Genomic DNA, 20,305 nt, shown 5'->3' with positions numbered 1-20,305 from the left:
TATGGTATCACAATCTTCCCTGATCTTCATTTCGATATATCTGCCTGAGATCCCTTCCACTGTACTCCCTACTATTCTCCTGACCCTTGCCATGATACATGGGATAGCGAATACAGTACAGCCGCACATCGAAACAAGCACAAACACAACAGGCAATAGTCAATAGTGGGCCTACCCACCCAAACGATCCATGGAGAATGGGATTGGCCCTAGTGGGATACCAGATCTAGCAGACAAAGGGTACACACCCAGCAATCTGAGACATTGTACATGTGTGTGTGATACAAGCTAAGTGATGCCGCTATGCCTATCTCTGTGAGTGTGGTATCTCTGTGAGTGTGGTATCTCTGTGAGTGTGGTATCTCTGTGAGTGTGAGTTGTGTCTCTCTTCTTATCCTAGCGCGGTTAGTCTTAGTCCTGTCTAGAGTCAATGAGTCATGTGGGGATGAGGTAATGGGTGTAGGAAAAGGTGTTTGGTCGTGTGTAGCAGCATGAGTGAGGAATGAGGTAACAGGTGTAGGGGAAAATGTCAGTCTGTGAACAGGTGTGGAATGAGTCTTGTTTGAGTCCTGGCATGGGATTGTCTCTTCTGGTGGCCAGAAAGGAGAGTTGTCGTTGAAATCCAGACATAGGACTCTCTCCTCTGGGGGCCAGAAGAAGGGAATCACAACGACACAGGAGAGAATCAGCAGAACGCAGAGTCCTCCTCGCATGGAGAGTCCTGGATGCCAAGGGCAGCTCCTCTCCATCTCTGGGCTGCTCTGCAGGCTGTGTTGGAGTCACAGGTTACTAGCAATAGAAGTGTTGAGGTACCATATATGATGCCGATGCCTTGTGTGGGTTAATCTCTTGGTTTTTCAACAAAACTAATGAAGGATGTTGTGGTTGGAAACATTACCTTGAACTACAAAGGAAATGTTTATGAGAAGAATGAGAGATACTTTTCAGAGGTGCTATATCTAGTGGCCACAGCTACAGTAGCATCCTGTTAGTTTTAGATTAGATTAGATTAGATTCAACTTTATTGTCATTGTGCAGAGTACAAGTACAGAGACAACGAAATGCAGTTAGCGTCTAACCAGAAGTGCAAAATAGCAGAAAGTGCAATGAACAGTATTTACAGGTAGTGCAATATATGATCAGTAGTAGTGCAGTATGATATAGTATAATATAAGCAGTATAGTATAGCAGTATGTGAGTAGCAGTAGCATTATAGCAGAATAAATAGTTACAGTATGAGCAGTGTAGCAGCATATGAGCTGTATGGGTAATGCAGTCTAGCAGTATATATGTATTAACAGTAACATGAGGTAGATGCAGAATAAATATAAATATGGAATGCCGTATAAACAGTATAAACAAGTATGTACAGTATGTGCAGTAGTATTAAAGAAAATATAGGATATGTGCATTATGTGCATTATGAACAGTATGAACAGGTATGTACAGAAGAGCAGTGGTATTGAGTAGGAGCAGGGGAGGGGAGTATAGTGCAATAGTGCAATTGGCCGGGGGGGGGGGGGGGGTTGCGGGGGTAGTAGGTTGTCAGGTAGATGTAGTGTTCAAGTTCAGCAGGGTGACAGCCGCAGGGAAGAAGCTGCCTCTGAACCTACTGGTTCGGGTGCGGAGAGACCTGTAGCGCCTCCCGGAGGGGAGTGGGGTGAAAAGTCTGTGGTTGGGGTGAGAGATGTCCTTGACGATGCTGCGTGCCTTACGCAAGCATCGTTTGCCCTGGACAGCCTCGATGGAGGGGAGTGAGGAACCGGTGATGCGAGTGTGGTAGTTGAGACTCCACCCTCTCTCATACTCAGTGGTTGGAAGTGAGATTCACTCAGTCTCCTCAACCCACGCACTAATGTACAACTACAGCCTGCTGCAAGCATGATGTGGACAAAGAACAGAAAATAAACATCTTTTGAACAAAATATGTTTTCCTTAGTCACAATCCACACTGTACAGTCACAGTTCTCATTTTTAAGTTTTATTTCTCATAATTGTTCATAAATGTTGAACCTTGTGTTTCAAGTGGCACAATAATGTTCAGGGGATCATTACAAAACTAGCTGAATCTCTACAGTAGGGTGTAGTAACAAAGCATTAGCCCTGGGGGGGGGGGGGGGGGGGGGGGTCACTCTCTCTCTCTCTGGGATATACAGTAGCTTCTCTTACTATACAGCAAACACACTCAAGGCCTTCTTATCAAAACCCATCCAACATTATCCACATTGATAGTCATGATATTCTTATAAAAATATACACTTTATGTACTGAACAACAATTTGCCACTGTAATTAACTTAGCACATGGGGTGCACAGTTAGCACATGGGTTAAATCTGTACTGCACTGTAGCGATTACAGTAGGTCAGAGTTTAAAAGATTCACGCTTGTGCGACGATGCCCCCGGGGTACCGCGACGGCAATTGGGAGTCAGCTCGACTATTTGCCATGTTTTATTTCAGGTAATTCAACTCTGCAACCACCAGGGGCATCGTTGAGCAATTCTAATGGATATGCTTACAATGTGTTATAGACCCTTTCAGTGTTTACAAACATTGCCGCTTGATGATTTACGTCAAGAGTAGCTTATGAGTTGTTTCAATTTGGAAAAGGACAAATTATTGTCTGGTCGGAGAAATTCGAAATGATGTCCTTAAAAAAAAAAAAGATGTCGGACATGCAATATATGTGGCAGTGTGTCTGCGAAATTGCATATTAATTAACTCAGCGATATTGTAATGATAATGTTTCATTATCATCACAATATTATCATTACAATCTCCACCAGGCAGTGAGAAAGTAGAGCAGGGCAGCCACAGCATCCTGTGTTGCGGCCTGTGCTGGCAACTAGAACAAAATATGATCAAAAACAAACATGCGCTTTTAGAAACACATTGACAGAGCACTCTTATTACAGTCAGTAAATCATCATGAGAAAACAGTTGATTTATGAAATGCAACAACGTGCATGCAACAATTAAAGTATTCCAAAAACATGCCTTACCTTTTCTCCTGTAGATCCACCAGGCAGTGAGAAAGGAGAGCAGGGCAGCCACAGCAGCACAGAGAGGGGACAGTACAGCCACCAGCACCCAGCACTGCTGAAAGCACCAAGGAGCTGAACACAGAACACTGAGATCAGTAGATTGAGAAGTAGATCTAGGTGGTGATGACTTAGACCCACTGGCTTTATCTGTTTGAATGCAAAACACAGTTCTCTAACTGTTTAAAGATATGAATAAATAAAATGGCATGAAAGTTATGGGATGCACTACAACAGATACCATCATCATGATATTTAAGGATGTAACCAATCCCCACATCAACTTCAGAGGTGCAATAGTAGCTCCCAAGAACAGATTCATTTATGCTTTTAACTGTCAGATTGATGTAGCTGTTGATTAGTTTGGTTGTGACTATAAGACCAGAGCCTTTATGGATTTTATGTTGAATATGTTTATTCCCCACTTTTGTAGTAGTTATTATGAAGAAGGGTTCATAGGGCTGGCTTTCTGTCAAAACCAGAGTTTCTTCTGTGTCTTAGACGCTGCAAGATTAGTTTAGTCATGATTGTAAGGCCAGAGCCCTTAAGGTTTTTAGATATACAGTCATGAGAAAAAATTAGGACACCCTATGAAAACCTTTGTCTTCTTCAACATATTCAAACATATGGACATTTGATATTCATTTGAACAATATTGAAAAATTGAGGTAATATAACTAAACAAATACAACTGAAACAAATTATTTAAAAAATGATTGGTAAAATGTAATTAATAGAAATGCAATCTTCTTGTGAGGAAAAAGTTAGGACACCCCCACATTTAGTTCCACTTAAAATGCCTAAAATTATAATAAAGAGCACCACATCAGGTGCAAATGATTAGAACAGCGTTACAGAGGATTTTGGAGGAGCCTGTCCTATTTAAACCTCAGATATTTAGTTTGGTTTGCTCTTGATTGTTGAAGTGAGTTGCATCACCATGGCGAGATCAAAAGAGCTCTCTGAGGCCTTCAGAAGAAAAATTGTAGATGCATATGAGTCTGGGAAGGGATATAAAAAGATCTCCAAACTATTCGAAATTGGCCATTCCACTGTCCGGAAAATAATTTACAAGTGGAGAACATTTAAAACCACCACCAACATGGCCAGGTCAGGCCGCCCAAGCAAGTTCAGCCTAAGAGCTGACCGAAAGATGCTTAAAGAAGTCTCCAACAATCCCAGAATGTCATCACGAGACCTACAGGTATCTCTTGCCACAATTGATGTCAAAGTACATGCATCCACCATAAGAAAGAGACTGAACAAGTTTGCATTACATGGGAGGTGTGCAAGGAGGAAACCCCTGCTGTCAAAAAAAAACATCAGGGCAAGACTAAAGTTTGCCAGAGAACACCTAGAGAAAGACCAGAACTTCTGGAACAATGTGCTTTGGACAGATGAATCCAAAGTTGAACTATTTGGGCACAGTAAGAGTAGACATGTTTGGCGCAAAACCAAGACAGCATTTGAGAACAAGAACCTCATACCAACTGTGAAGCATGGGGGTGGAAATGTCATGGTTTGGGGCTGCTTTTCTGCAGCAGGGCCTGGTCAGCTCACCATCATAGAATCCACTATGAATTTTGTATTGTATCAGAGGGTGCTTGAGGAAAATGTGAGACCATCTGTTCGAAAGTTGAAGCTGAAGCAGATGTGGACCATGCAACATGACAATGACCCAAAACATTCCAGTAAATCTACCAAGGAATGGCTCAAGAAAAATAAATTGAGAGTTCTGGAATGGTCAAGTCAAAGCCCGGATCTTAATCTTATTGAGATGCTGTGGATTGATTTGAAACTGGCTGTGCATGCAAGACACCCCTCGAACATCACACAGCTGAAAGAATTCTGCAAGGAGGAGTGGGAAAAACTTTCTCCCAATTGATGTCAGAGACCTGTAGACAGTTATAAGAAACGTCTAACTGAGGTTATTTCAGCCAAGGGGGGCAATACTAGCTATTAGGGCATAGGGTGTCCTAACTTTTTCCTCAGTAGGAATTGGCATTATTGTTAATTTTTCGTTAAATAAATGATTACAAAGTTACATTTTCATAGTTTTTTGTTCAATTACATCCCCTTTATCTATAGACATTGTTAGAAAGAAGATAACATATTGATATGTCCATATTTTTAAGAGAATAACTTAATATTTTGGGGGGTGTCCTAACTTTTTCTCATGACTGTAGTATTTTCAGTCTCCGCTTTTGTAGTAGTTATCAATATGAGGAAGGGCACATCGTTGGCTTTCTGTCCAAACAGGAGTTTCTTTTGTGTGTTCGACGCTGCATGTTGTCCCCAGGTCTAACCACTCTGGTCACAGGCTTTGCACTGAAGGACTCCAGAGACGCAGGCATTAACATAGAGACTAAAAAAGATGCTGCATGGTATTCTTACCCGTTTGTAGAATTATTTTGAGCTTTTTGTTCAAATGATCGCTCAAGTGTCATTTTCATTGACTCGAGATCGCAACAGAATGCTTGTGCTGTATCTTCAGAATGAGTATTGGTCAAAAACAGTGCATGTCCTTTTCTAGGTCCCCCTGCCTCTACAGTACCAAATGAACGTATCCATCATGTAGACAGGAATGAAAAAATGCATTAATCCAACACAGAACACTGAAATGTGCTGTTTATTACATAATCCTTTCTAGATTGTCATTAAAACCAGACATCATTTTCCAGGTTTGTCATAGAAGTTACATTACATACATCACCAGGTTAGGCTGACAGAGTAGAAATCCACCACAAGCCATTTCCAACTATAAAACTAGTAGGCTATTTCATAAGTTCCTGTATAGGAAAGGGCAGTTGTTTAACTGTACATTGATGGACCTTCCATTGCAATATACTGTACAGTTACCCTAAAATCTGTAGTGTCTTTGCATAAAATACATCCACTTTGAGATTAATTGTTAGGAAACAAATATAATGGTTTTTCATGTGCAGCTACAGTGTTCTCCGTAAGTATTGGGACAGTGAATGTTAAAGTATAAATTCTCAGCTTTTATTTGAGAATATTTGTGTACATATTAGCTTAACCATTTAGAAAGGCATAAGAAAGCTGTCATTGTCTAGTCTTGATTCTAGGCTTTGCAGGAGGTAGGCCTGAATGTGTCAGAGACAACATACCACCTCATCTGTGAAACATGGAGGTTGTGTTATGTTTTGGGCATGTATGGCTGCCGCTAGAACTGGCTAACTTGTCTTAATTGATTATACTGACAAATGCTGACGGCAGCAGCAGAATGAATTCTGAAGTGTACAGAAACATACTGTCTACTTGAGTACAAGCAAATGCCTCCAAACTCATTGAATGGTGCTTTCTCATACAGAAGATAATGACCCCAAACATACTGCGTTGTAACTAGGGAGTTTTTCAGGGCCAAAAAGCAGAAAGTTCCTGACTGGTCAAGTCAATCTTGAGATTTAAATCCAATTGAACATGCATTTAATTTCCTGAAGATAAGATTTTAGGCATAGACACCCAGGGTATGCTGGAGTCAATGGGTCACAGACATCAGGCAGTTATTGCATGCAAAGAATATGTGACCAAATACTCAACATCAGTTCTTAATTTGGGCATAATATGAATCTGTTCCAATACTTTTGGTGCAATGAAACATGGGACTATGTATAAAAAGTGTGTATTTCTAAAAAGGTGAAATCAATGTACAAAAAATACCCTAAAATAAAAGCTGAGACTCTATCAAGGAGTATAGCGCCAAAAGAAGAAAAAATGATTTACTCCCAATATTTACAGAGGGCTGTATTTACAGAGGGCACTGTATTTACAGAGGGCACTGTATTTCATGTTCATAGCCTGCCTTTGTATTTTAGGGGTGAAAAACCAAAGTGAAGTGGGAGCTTGAGAGAAACTTTATATACTTCAAGGGACAATTTGTTTAAAACTAAAAGCTGGTCTGTGAACTGAACTGTCTCTTTAATGCTACAATCTGTTCAAAAGGACATCTCATTCACACTTCACACACAGGCTGAGGAAGGCCAAAATACTGCCTCAAAAAGTGTTGCAGCTTTTTCACACCAATCATGCATATTTATATGTATATAAAATAATGCTTGATAATCAGTTACTTCCAGAATACAGTATACACTGTATAAGTCTTCAAAATATAAATTGAAAGGATGGGGGGGGGGGGGGGGGATCTGATCTTGAGTTCACAGCACCCACTCAAACAAGGAAGTGAGACAAGTTCTTCAACACCAGAATGTTAGCTGAATGTCCATCTCAGTGTCTGAAGTCACACTGTAGCAAAATAGGTGCCTGGTGTAGGAGCTTGGTAGTCATGAGGTCCTGACTCGCTCTATGTGATGTCCTTCTGTCTCGGTGGGCGGTGAATGTTCCTGATGACACACTTCACCATCCACTCGATACCTTCATTAACCCCTTGTCTTGAGAGAAAAGATATCTTAGCAAGGTCTCTAATAGATGCAATCCATACAGTACTGCTGTAAAAATGTGTGACAATTTTTATCTTCATCTCATCAACATACAGTGTCGTAAGTTTACCATCTTTATTAAGGGAGAAGGCTGCATCCCTTACCTATAACTCAGTCAGTTCTGATGTTGGTGGGATAAAAAGTAAACCCTGTTAAAGCCGTACCTACCCTGTTAAAGCTGTACAAGGCTGTACCAGACAATCTCGTTTCCCGATCTTTGAAGCGCAGTCACTGAAGGCAGTTTTAATGTCCGGCACAGACAGGCAGTTCTAGTAAAGGAACAGAGACAAACGTAAATAGATAAAGTTCTAGAGGATTTTCTCTAAGAAACATTACCTTAAGTTAGTGATGAACGATATATGATCATGTTCATCAACAATTGAATTTAAGAAGTGTTATCAACTTAGGTTGCATCAAGCTCGAAGACAGTGTGTCACAAATACTTTTATCATCTTCCAAAAGTAATGCCGAGCGGCTGGTGGACTTTGTTGCAAACAGAGAAGAAAAACCAGCTCTCCTTGCAAAAGAGATTGCCGAAAGGTGTTTACATGAGGGTGCTGTCTTTGAAAATCACCATAGAGGGGACATTACCTCCACATCCTGCTTGTTAGCAAGCACAAGGAGAGGGACGCCTTCCAAAACCTCACTGCTGATCATTTTCTCTGGAAAAGAAAACAGCTCTCAGTCACTCAGGCATTGACACAGAAAGCTCTAGGAGCCTAGTTGACATCAGATAGGCGTTCAATATAGCCCTTTATCCATTCTGTGTACATTCCATGTGCAACCTGGTGAGATTCTCACCAAAGGCATCCTTTGATTCTGATAGGCGCTCTTCATCAGTTGAGTCTATCACATAGATCACTCCATGGGACTCTGCATAGTACTGTGGAATACACAAAGCAAAAATTTGATTTCATAAATTGACTTCCAATTCTCACACTTAAACATGAACTCAAAAAGACACCCATCAACTGTCATCTATACTATTGTATGGCTATTATCTAGTATGTTGAACATATATTGTGTCTTGACTGTCAAGTGGTACAATACTTAGTATTGGAGTTTACAACCAAATAACCTGATACACCTCGCCTTTGCCCATATAACAACCTCTAGAAAAGAGAGCACACGTCTCATATCAAATGTCACATTGAGTCAGTCTTTTTACATTTCATATCTCTGCTCGCTTACTTTGTCCCACAGCGACTGAAGCTCATCTTGACCACCAAGATCCCAGAACATCAGACGAGCTTTGCCCACATCGATTGTGCCAACTGTAGAAATAAGCAGAATTTAGGCCTATTAAACAGACACAAAAGCATCAATTGAATGTAACACAAAAATGTGGTGGTCAGCTACTTACTGTTTAGACCAACTGTTGTAGTGATCTTGGACAGATTCATTCCTTTGTAGTTTTTACTGAACTTGGTCTTGGTCTGCTCCAAAAAGGTCTACAGGGGTAGAAAATATATCAATTAAACATAACATGACATTTCACAAGAGTGTCTTGGAGAAAAAAAAAAAAAAGTTATGCTGATCTAAAGGAATGCCATTCCTTAGCACAGATACATCATCTCGTTAGACGTATTTGCTCCATTGATCACATGTTATCCCACTCTGGTATACACAGATGTGTAAATTTGCTAGCTAAAACAATTCAAACAAGGACAATAACATTAATTTGTATCATCAGAAATGTAGAACTTCACATGCTTACCGTTTTCCCTGCATTGTCCAGTCCCAAGATCAAAATGCAGTACTCGTCCCTTTGGAACACGTACTTGTAAAGGCCAGATAGTAAAGTATACATCCTCAAATTGTAAACAAACACTTGCTAATAATGCGCGAAGCGAGAGACATTCAACTCACAACAACTCACATTGTTAGACGCATGAATGTGGCCACATTCGAAAGGCAAGTTCTGGTACCTAGCGCATGTAAAATGAAATTTGTGAGCGAAGAAAACGGCGTCTCAAACCAAACTGCGTCTCAAATCGCTCAAGCAAACAAAACCAGCAATTGACTCGACAAAAAAGGCTTCATGTAATCTACTTTGACTGAGCGATCTCTACTATTCTCGCCGTATTGACATAAACACAGTGGTTTACACTGTTGGCAGCAGCAAGCAGTTGGTAAGTGTTTTTAGGAAGTAGAGATACCTAGAAACGAATTGTGGAACTTGAAGTACACAATATGTATCTTTAACACCGACCTATCTGGTATCCTGCTGTCATTGAACTCTTTTATCCACCATGCATTTCGCTACTTTGAATGTGACGTGTTCCGTCCTGTCTATGTTAAAGGGACAGTGCAGCCAAATTACAATTTGAATTCACACTTACTTTGTTTGTGGTCAAAGAGGATAATCCTCTTTGCTGTGGTCAGATATTGAATTCCTTTACTGAGGTACTTGATAGAAAGCCATATGTTTATGAGTCAGCTTTGTCATATATTCATTCTGAAAATATAGATAAAACACATTGCATCTAGCTGCTATTATACTAGTATGCTCTCTCTGAGTTGTATGTCTGCTTTCGGGTTTCGAAAAGTAATGTTGTGCTCCAATCCCCTTAACTTCACATCATAACAATTCAAAAGTGGATTATAGCACAATGAAGTGACTTATTTGGTCTAGGGCCAATATGCCCAGGCTTGTTTCTTGGCCAGAAATGAACGTCCCAGCATCTATAAGTGACACATTCTACCCCTTGGAACTACCAGTTTATGGCAGCTTGAAGATTAGATCCCTTTAGACAAAGAGTGAGCTAGTTAAAAAGCATGACACCACATTGAAAATACTGTTTCATTAACACTAGTCTTCCCAACGCAGGTCCACAGGAACGATGTTATAATTTTATTATAACGCTTTATTATAAAATAATTCTGCCATTGTGAAACCCATGTCCCCCTCCTTCCCTGACTTTCCCTCAATGTCTGTTTTTAACGTAATAGCGTTGTTACAATTTCAAATTCACACATAGAAAAAAACCTGGAAGCATTTTCATGACTACCACACCTTTTGTTTATAGCCAACATCTCCAAGTCACGTCCTGAGGTGCAATTAACACCATTTGGCCACACATGTTTTTACCTCAATATGGTTATTACGATTCCCTACTGAGAAGTGGTCTTTATTTGAGTTTAACAGTTAAGCTATTATGGAGATTTCAAAGATCACTTTTTGATCTTGGTCCACCATTAGATGGCTTGCTATCACTAAGACATTTCAGTGTGACCTTGTGCAGCAATTTTAATGATTTTAAATGTGGAGGGCCCCACCTATAGACTTGCACAAACTTCAAAATCATGCATAAACATGAGCTTGGACATAATACAGTCAGAATCAAACAAAAAACAACATCACAGGTATATTGGTTAGTGAGATAATGCAACACAATTAATGCAGTTTTATAATGTTTTTAATGTAAAACTACATTTGCAACTATTTAAACAGGTTGAATTGCCTTCGAATAAAAGCAAATGCCATTCATTTGTTATTATTGATTATTGCCTTTAATTTAATGGGAATGTTTTAAATAAAGGTTTATCTCTATACTTTCACTGGCATTGCTTATTATTTGGGAAACTGAAAAAAAACGTGAAATAATGCCGGAATTAAGTTTATTTTGTACAGTGCAGTTTTCATCATTTGCATTCGACAATCGAATATGTCTGTGATTGATTATGTAGGCTACATGAAAAAGATTAGTCAAAAACCGAGGTTGTTCAATATGCTGTATGTATGCATGTATCACTGTCTAAAAATAGAAGTGAATCAGAATGATCTATCATTTAGAATGTTAGTATGTGGTTAGTCACAGTTGGCAATGATTTCCTCATTAAATTTAATTAATAATTCCCCTAGGACTGCCATTCTTTTTTGCCGCTTTTACCAGTTGCTATGCTTACACTTGAAAATTGCTGTGTCTGAAGTCTTGATGATTACTATTGTGTATAGTTTCTGCATTCTCCTAGCCTCAGTCATTATTATTGGCCCCTGTACAAGACCGTACAGGGGCCACCATCCTGTGGCTACTCACCTGTTCCATAGCCCTGTGGTTTCCCTTTGTATATATTGTAATAAAATGTATATTTTCTCCTGTTTGGTGTGCCTTCCATGACCAGTACCCAGTTGAAGTCATTGATGACAGCCCTATTCTCGACAAACCTAAGTGGTTTAGGTAACAGGTTTTTGGGTTATTTGATTAATTCAGATACTCCATTCATGATTAACTTCCTCTCAGGCCTTCCTCGATGGACTCCACAGATAGACTCCTATGTCTTTGTGTCTGGAGTCTGACTCCACAGATAGACTCCTATGTCTTTGTGTCTGGAGTCTTCGTGTCAGGAGGCTGTCGCTCTGCGATCGTCACAAAATAAATGCAGATTCTGTGAATGTATTAGTCGTGGTCCAGGGTGAGCAGGAGTTAAATACCTGGCAGTGTTTAGGCCCTCCCACTGGAGATTGACAGCACTTCACAGCTAATTGACTTCAAACAGATGGCTTCCAATATAAACTACTTAAGGCAGGATAGCCAACCAAACAACTCTTAATAGCACTAACTAGAAACAAGATTAAACTGACTTGCTCAGGCTGGAGAACAGGCTTCACCACTCACTCAATCCCAAATGTAGGGTTCTGGAGGGGCACAGGAGAACGAGTTGAGTCACAAGGGAAAAGACAAAACACAAGGAACAGCTAGGAACTCTGGAGGGCTAGAAACGTCGTAGTGGAGATACACAAAGATTACCGTGAGGTTACAGTACATTCTGCCATCAGTCATTAATGGAAGAGGGTTTAGTGCTCAAACAACGAGAGCAGAGGTGCTGCCTTATAAATAACATATGCATGTTTATAGAAGAGGGGCTGTACTCTCTTCATACAAAAGAGAGTGTTATGCCTCTTCTACAAACATTCTCGAGGTCATCAACAAGAAGAGCAGAGTGAGAAAAAGTCACATGTTGTAACAGGATGTGACTTTGGGGGGGGAAAAAGATATGTATGTATGCTGCTGCCCACGGTCATTTGAGGCCGTGTGTCTTTGCCTGCTCTCTTCTCTCCTTCATGTTGTGAAAACTGCAGTATTTTATTCTGTGGTCCTTTCAGATCTGCCGAGGCACACAGCAGGTGGCGGTACTGACATAATCATCTATTACAAAATAAATAATGTGCTGGAATTCAGATAGACTTTAATCTCTAAATCATTTACTGGGTATTGATCTTTCATACATTAGTCTAGTGCACTGTATGTGTGACCTACTGTGCCGCTATTCATTTGAGGCCCTGTGTCTTTTTCTTCTCTTTACATTGTTGGGACGACTGCAGTATTGATACATTCTGTCTGTGTCAATTATATGAAGTGTTATAAAATGCTACACAGTATGTGGATTAACAATAGTAGTGGATAAAGAAATGATAGCTGCTGAACATGTCAATCCTCCATAGATCACAGCCTGATTTCATTGACATGGAGTAACAGAAGGCCATCGGACCTGAGACTGCAGGAGGGAAATTTGGGTTTGAGCAGCTCTATGAGGTATGGGGGGTGAGGGATTAACAAAAGGTAAGCTAGTTGGAACGCATTACACAACAATATTGTTTCATTAACCCATTATTTAATTAATTATTTTTGTCAGAAAATCATTACTTTACAACTTTTTTTTACAATTTTCTGAATTTGCATTCCATGATGGAATCGGTCTGTGATTGATCATGTGAAAGAGATTTGTCTAAAACCAAGGTTGTACAATATATTTAAGCATGTATCACATGTCAAAAAAGAGAAGTGAATCAGACATATTATAATAATGTCAGTTTAGGTGCAAGTAAGACAAAACAAAGGCATCAATCATTAAATCATCATTAAAACAACTTGAAGAATGTCATGCTGATTCTAAAATGTAAAACAAAAAGTATAATGCAAATTATTACAAAAAAAAGTAAATGTTGATGATCATTTATGTTATACTACACAACATTTATTCATTCATCGGTTTATAGCTTGATTCCTTTGTAAGAATCTCTTGTGTGAATTCCCAAGTCTTCTTGACTGCGTCTCGTGTCTCCTTGACCACAGACTGAGCTGCTTCCTTTGCTGCTTCATCTGGATTATTTGATCTTTTTGCAGCCTTGGCTCCAGTGATTCCACATGCAACAATGCAACCAACAGCAGCTACTCCACTTGCTACACCTAGTCCTATTCCTGCTGCAGCTACAGCTCCTGTCTCTAACCCTGCTATCACCCCACCTGCCACTCCTGACCCAATTTGAGCAGTTACTATCCCGGCCATTTTTCCTACTTCTGTGCATTGTCCTCCTCCTCTTGGTCTTATTTGCATAACTGTTTTGGCTGTGCCTACGAATAACCCAGCAACTAGTATGGCTGGTAGTAATGCTCCCACTGATACTCCTAACAGTGCCCCAATTAGCACTCCAGTTGTCACTCCTGCCACCAGCTTCAAAGTCTTGGTTTTCACTCTCTCTCTAGCCTGTTTCCTGATCTCAGAGATGTCAAGGCTCTCTTCCCTCTGTTCCAACTCTATCTTTATGTTTTCAACCTCTGCTTTTATGGCTTCCCCAAGCTTTGCAAGGCTTGCATTGGTGTAGATTCCCGCCCCTGTCACTATGTTTGTGATTGTTTTCATGAGCTTTCCAACCTGAAATGTATTGCTTCTGTCGCCTGAGGCCCGGCCAGGGACCCAGTGCTTGTTGTCAATGACATGAATTCGCTCCCCACATTTTTTAAAAAGCTCTTTCAATGAGTCCATACCTTTGGCAAATTCATCAATTGTCATTTCATCATCGAGGTCATCCCCATGTGTGAAGAGGATCACAGTATGTTTCAGGGCATCCTTGCCAAACCATTCGAATAGTGTCTTCACAGCTTTTTGCTCTCCTTGTGTGTATCTTGCCACTCTCAGCACTAAGATGAAGACATGAGGTCCAGGTGCACACTCTATGAGGCATGATACTATTTCACTTTTGAGATCGTTTTTTGACCTCTCACCTCTCACAATGGTCACTTTCTGCTGTTCAATGAATCCTTCCTGTCTAATGCAATCAGATGTGTGAGCTTTTGCTTTACAACTGGTAGCAAAGGGTTTTGGATTTGTTCCTAGAAGGGTATTTCCAACACTGCTCTTTCCAACTCCAGCATTTCCGATAAGCACAATTCTGAAATTATCATCTTTAGAATAGAGAAGAAAAAACAAATTAGTTTGTAATTTCTACACACACACAGATAATCTTAGGGATGCATTTGAAAGTCTGAAAAAACTGTTTTCTGGAATTGTTATTTATATAGAAACAACATGGTAGTATATATATCTGACAATCATAAAGAAATGGTTGTAGGCCTATATGCTTACTTTACTTTTTAGTCCAAACCATCTTTAAACATTTTTCACTACCATACGACTTTTAGCAAGCCCACAAAATTTCTTCCGTTTTTTTGTTATTTTTTGCCTTACATTTTTAATTGGACTTTATTGGTGAACTGAGAGTGGGTTTTGGGGTTACTTATTGGCCCAACCTCCTATTTATTCTATATTTAATCCCAACCTTCAGATGCTCTCAGATTCTCCCATCTCCCCTGGTATAATAACATTGTCTTATTTCCTTGTGCAATATATCCTTATATTTAAGTGTGATTACGAGGGTTTTAAACCCTTCTATTTGAGCGCTTTTTACTTAAATAAAAAAACTTTTCCCTTATAGTTTAATCATGTTCCTACTGTTTGGCTATAATTCTTTTTGATTGCCAAACAGTATGTTTGTAGGTCCATCTGAAAACAGATATTATGATTTTAAAAAACAGTTTAAAAATGCTGGCTTGAGGTGTCTCTGTCTGAGGCCTAGAAAAAGACAAAATAGTACACTGTAGCAGTTAGAAAAATGTATGCACATTCAGGAAGCGGTTTGGAGAGAAAAAAAGGAAGCCACATAGACACAATTTACAAATTGGCCTTGAGAATCACATTGTCACTGTTTCTCTCTATCTCTCACACACACAACCTCACTTTCATGCACACATAAATTATCTCTCACACACATACTGTCTAGTCACCCTAAATGCCCTCTGGACAAACCTCCATGCTTACTTACTCTCTCTCTCTCTCTCTCTCTCTCTCTCTCTCTCTCTCTCTCTCTCTCTCTCTCTCTCTGCCCTGTGTTCAGGATGCTTTACAGTTCATGTTATATGATAATTGATATGATATGGTTTAAGGTGCCTTTTAAAAGTTCTCTTCAGAACAGTGTTCATCTAAGAGACCGATTAGAATATTCAGAAATTCATAATTTTACAATCACAACTTCGTGTGACTATTTTTGGTTAAAGTTGTTTACAGTAAGACTGTTCATCTGTTCATGGTAAGAGACCAAACAGACTAAATGGATTTGTTTAATGGAATTGTGTGCTTCAGAAGGTTTTCAAATAAATGTCTTCTGTTTTTCTACATGGACGTCCATTCATTGTCATTTCCACAGCACCCAGTCATTTCCACCACCTCATACCTTTTTTTAAAAATAGTTACAAAATTCTAATCACTCATTAAAAACTTCTGCATAGTTTATGGGATAATGTTCCACTTAATGTAATAACACAAGTAGTTATTTCCTGAAATGTATCTAACCAATCCAATATTATATTTCAGGTTGTGGTGGATGTAAGCTTTGTGTTTGGTCCTCATCTCAATTAATTTACCTAATCCACAAATGTATGGTAATTGCAATATAGGTATAAACTGGTAAAACTATGTGTGAAAGTGGTCTTACACTGTTGAGAAATTATGTATATCATACTATTTTAAAATAATAATCAAATGTTTACATGTGATGGAAATTACATTTGTTCAATGCGGGTCGGACAATATGTAAAAAAAAAAACACCAATTTGTCTTGTAATGTTAGTGTGTTCTCTTATGGATCATCAAACTAGACTAGTTATATTAACCTGTTAGACTGTGACAATTTTGATTTTAACACTTTTTTTCCCCTCAAGTTCACAAGGCCAAAAGTGCCTGTAGTTGAAGAATCGCCCTTGTACTGGGTATTGAGCATCTTTGTGTTTTGGGTATTGATTCATTACAATTTTGCATTTAACATGCACCCACATTGGTAGCTTTCTTTGTTCACAATATGAAAACAGATATTATGATTTAAAAAACAGTTTAAAAATGCTGGCTTGATGTGTCTCTGTCTGAGGCCTAGCTAGGTCATGAGATTTACAAAAATAGTATATTGTAGCAGTTAGAAAAACCCACATGTTCTAAAATGTATGCACATTCAGGAAGCGGGTTGGAGAGCAGTTTGTAAATGTTTTGTCAAATTTGCTATTGCTTTTTTGTCCCATGCACCATCTGATTCTGATTTTGATACTGAATAGTAGGCCTATAATACTTATAAATTGTGCAGGGCAACACAAATGTTGAAAATAAGCAGTTTAAATTTATTGAAAAAAATGTTTTAAATCATATTGTCGTGTCTAGCCCTATATCTCAGGTGTAGTCATTTCAGTTAGCAAAACTATCTTCTTTGGTTGAATAGTGTCCTTACACTGTATGTGTATTGTAGATTTACAGTATCATGCCCCAGCAATTCAAATCAGATATTCCCCAATTTAAATTTACTAACCAGCCATTAGGTCCTCTCCTTGACAAATCTCTGCCATTGGAAGGATCAGCAATCTCTAGCACAACCAATTGGTTAATGGGTTAACTAAGCAACAGTGAAGCTCTTCTAGTTCTTTTATACTCCTCCTCCCAACAAAGCTCAATAGGCTATTTTGTCTACATAGATGATTGACAGGGACCCTAAAGATAATCATGTTGCGATATTGCAGCCTTGTGGATAGAGAGGGATGGACAAGCTTCTCTGCATCTCAGTTTCAGTTTTTCAGGGAGGTCTGTCGAGGCGCACAATGACCAGCAGGTGGCGGTACTGACATATTCATCTGTCACGTTGCGCACACAGCCACGCCACGTACGTAGTACAAGGAAGCGCAGATTTGTGCAGATGTCTTGTTATGCTATTCAAGCCAAGCGATTTGCAAGTTATCCAGCTAGTTACAGTCAGTATCAGTTTTGTGCATGTACATTCAAACGAACTCTCAGTTTTAGACTTGGTAAGTATTTGAACTATCGTCGTGGAGATGTGGCTAACTTATCAAATGAAAAACGATAGCAAAGTATACGTTGGTTCAGGGCTAACCAGGTAGCATCCACCGCTATGCAGCAGGTCCTATGCCCCCTTGGCCAGTATGATGGCATGAGTCGGAGACTTTGTCATGTATAGAAATAAAAATGACCCCGCCAAGTCAGTTTTTAATAAAAAATCTTCTGTCACTAGCTGGTGGTTGCCCCCTTTGACGAGCATCAAGTTTGCCAAATGTGCCTTGCAAAAAAAGAAATAACTTTAAGTCTACTCGAGTGGAAGCAAGCTAACTTTAGTTGCGACTCGGGATTTGGTCAAAGTTAGCTTGCTAACTCCCTTGCACCTAAATTACAAGGGACATTTGGTGGAGACTACCAGTCAGTGAGTTTATTCAGGGAAAAACATTAACACCCGCCAAATTCGGGTAGATTTTAGCATTAGCGGGTAAATCTAGAAATATTAAAAGACACTTTGGTGGGTAGCCAACAAAGGTTCGCGAATACTATGCTTCAATTAAAAAACGAAACTGTTGTGATCCGCAGTTATTGTCACCGTTGATTCATCATTTGTGACACTTCTGCTGCACATGCCTCCTCCAGCTGACAGGGACACCTCACTTACGGTTCTCCTGACTTTCAAACAAACTCCCCCCTATGAGCTTTCTGAGTGACAACCAAATAATGCATTCAATTAAAGTACAGATTGAAAACATGGGGGGGAATAATTAGCGGTATAAGCCTACCACGGGGAGGTGCGTTCTGTTTAGGGAGTCGTTTTCAATGCGTGAGTCATGCGTTTTTGTGTGATGTTTGCGTTCATGTTAAAAAATAAATAAATAATCTGAGTGGCTGTCTCATCCACCAGAAATCTTGACTGGTAGACCAAAAAGTACACAGTATGCCCTGATTTTATGACAAACTGTCATGACACGGTCTCCGATTCACACTGGCCATAGGATATGCATAGAGGAGGATGCTATCCGGCTAATTCAGGGCAGGTTGTATTGTACTTTGTTTCTGTACTCATTTCTGTTAAATATATATATTTTTAAATCTGTTTAACTAAACACTGGAATTAAAATGTTCCATTCAACATTCATGTAGCTTAGATTTCCTCTCTGATCAGAGGAAAATAATATATCCATGTATCTATTTCAGACTCAGGTCTTGTCATGTCAGCAACAGCATATACATGAGTACAGTTTTTAGAGTATGAGTAAAGTTGTTTTTCTATATTTCACTGTTCTATGCAGACCCTCAGCAGTACATCCTCTCTACCTCAGAGGAGGAGGTTAACAATGAGCAACAGCAACACAAGCAGGTGTAGTGGCCCTGTGAGGCAGGAGGACCCAGAGCCCACACCCATAACAGAGGGACAGGAGCTTGGGGCTAGTGATCAGGACCCACCTCAGCCCTCGTATCTTTACCAAACCCAAGGTATGGAGTGCAGAGACCCGCTACCCTTCAGCACAACTGAAGAGATTGAAACAGAACTGGGTGGAAAAGCTTACGCAGCATCAGAATCATCTGGTTACTCCCAGTCATTCTCCACAGTCAATACAGACATTTTTGCCACCCTGAGTGAAAATGTTGAAAGCGAAGGTGATGAGATGGAGGAAGTTGAGGGCTACGTATCAGAAACCCCCAGCGACAGTGACTCTGAATGCATTTCTGCAGCAGCCCACGCAGACTGTTCTGCAGCTCAGAATGAAGACAGGGTTAGTTCAGATCACGCACCGTCATCTGGATCAAAGCCACTAAACGACAGTACAGCTGTACCCACAAGCGTAGAAGACAAAACATCTTGTAAAAGGAAAGGGGGCAGACTGAGAACAAGCGTTGAGAAAGAAAAAATGCCTCCAAGGAAACAGGGTCCAAAACCAAAAGAAAAGAAAGAGAAGAAGCCTCGTGTCAGGAATCGGGGGAAAAAACTGGCGACACCGTGTCTTTGCCAGGTCTGTGGGAAGACCTTTAACTTTATGAATCATTTAATCAATCACGTGCGGACCCATGCAAAGGATAAAAAACACTGCTGCGGCGTGTGTGGTGAAGAATTTAGGACTGCGAAAAGTATGATTGATCACTTGATAATTCACATGGGAAAAATAGCTAGCTGTGATCTTTGTGGGAAATGTTTCACTACCGTTGCTAATTTGAATGTGCATATTACGAGGCAGCACAGAGGAGAGAGGCCGTTTAAGTGTTCCGTGTGTGAAAAATGCTTTTACACGTTGTACAATTTGAAATCGCATGAGGTTGTTCATTCTGGGAAGAAACCATATCACTGCCGAGAATGTGGCAAACACTTTCCTCGAAATGGCACCTTAATCAATCATATGAAGAACATGCACAAAGTCGAAAAACCGTGCCCCACACAGGGCACGGAGGAAGAGGAGCTCGGGACTAGTCAGGGGGAGGAGCAGAGTCAAGGGCTGGCGACGAGAGACTGTGATCAGGACCCACCTCAACCACATCTTCACCAAACCAGTGTCATCGAGAACAAAGACTCACTCCCCATCAACACAACCAAGGATCTCAAAACAGAACCTGACAGAGATGCTTACAAAGCACCAGAAGCAGCTGGTTTCTATCTCTCCATCTCTGCAACCAATACAGACCTTTCTGCAGCTCAGAGTGAAAATGCTGAAAGCTATGATG

General features: G+C 40.0%; 1 protein-coding gene across 2 annotated transcripts; it reads right to left on the bottom strand.

Annotated features, from left to right (window-relative positions):
* Window positions 1–5,664: 5,664 nt before the first annotated feature.
* arfrp1 (ADP-ribosylation factor related protein 1) lies at window positions 5,665–9,629 on the bottom strand. 2 transcript variants are annotated; one of them, XM_083667734.1, is made up of 8 exons: window positions 9,378–9,629; window positions 9,216–9,278; window positions 8,862–8,949; window positions 8,690–8,772; window positions 8,300–8,381; window positions 8,090–8,160; window positions 7,667–7,767; window positions 5,665–7,450 (listed from the first exon to the last, which is right to left on the bottom strand). In XM_083667734.1, the coding sequence occupies exons 3-8, from the start codon at window positions 8,899–8,901 to the stop codon at window positions 7,363–7,365; spliced, it is 465 nt and encodes a 154-aa protein (XP_083523860.1). In that variant the 5' UTR covers window positions 8,902–8,949; window positions 9,216–9,278; window positions 9,378–9,629; the 3' UTR covers window positions 5,665–7,362. The 2 variants fall into 2 exon arrangements, with proteins under 2 accessions (XP_083523860.1, XP_083523859.1); XM_083667733.1 differs by having other exon boundaries at window positions 9,216–9,629.
* Window positions 9,630–20,305: the final 10,676 nt, after the last annotated feature.

Source organism: Argentina silus, assembly GCF_951799395.1.
Source record: "Argentina silus genome assembly, chromosome: 4".
Classification (NCBI taxonomy): domain Eukaryota; kingdom Metazoa; phylum Chordata; class Actinopteri; order Argentiniformes; family Argentinidae; genus Argentina; species Argentina silus.
Note: the sequence above shows the minus strand (reverse complement) of the source record. Positions and strands in the feature narration are given on the sequence as shown.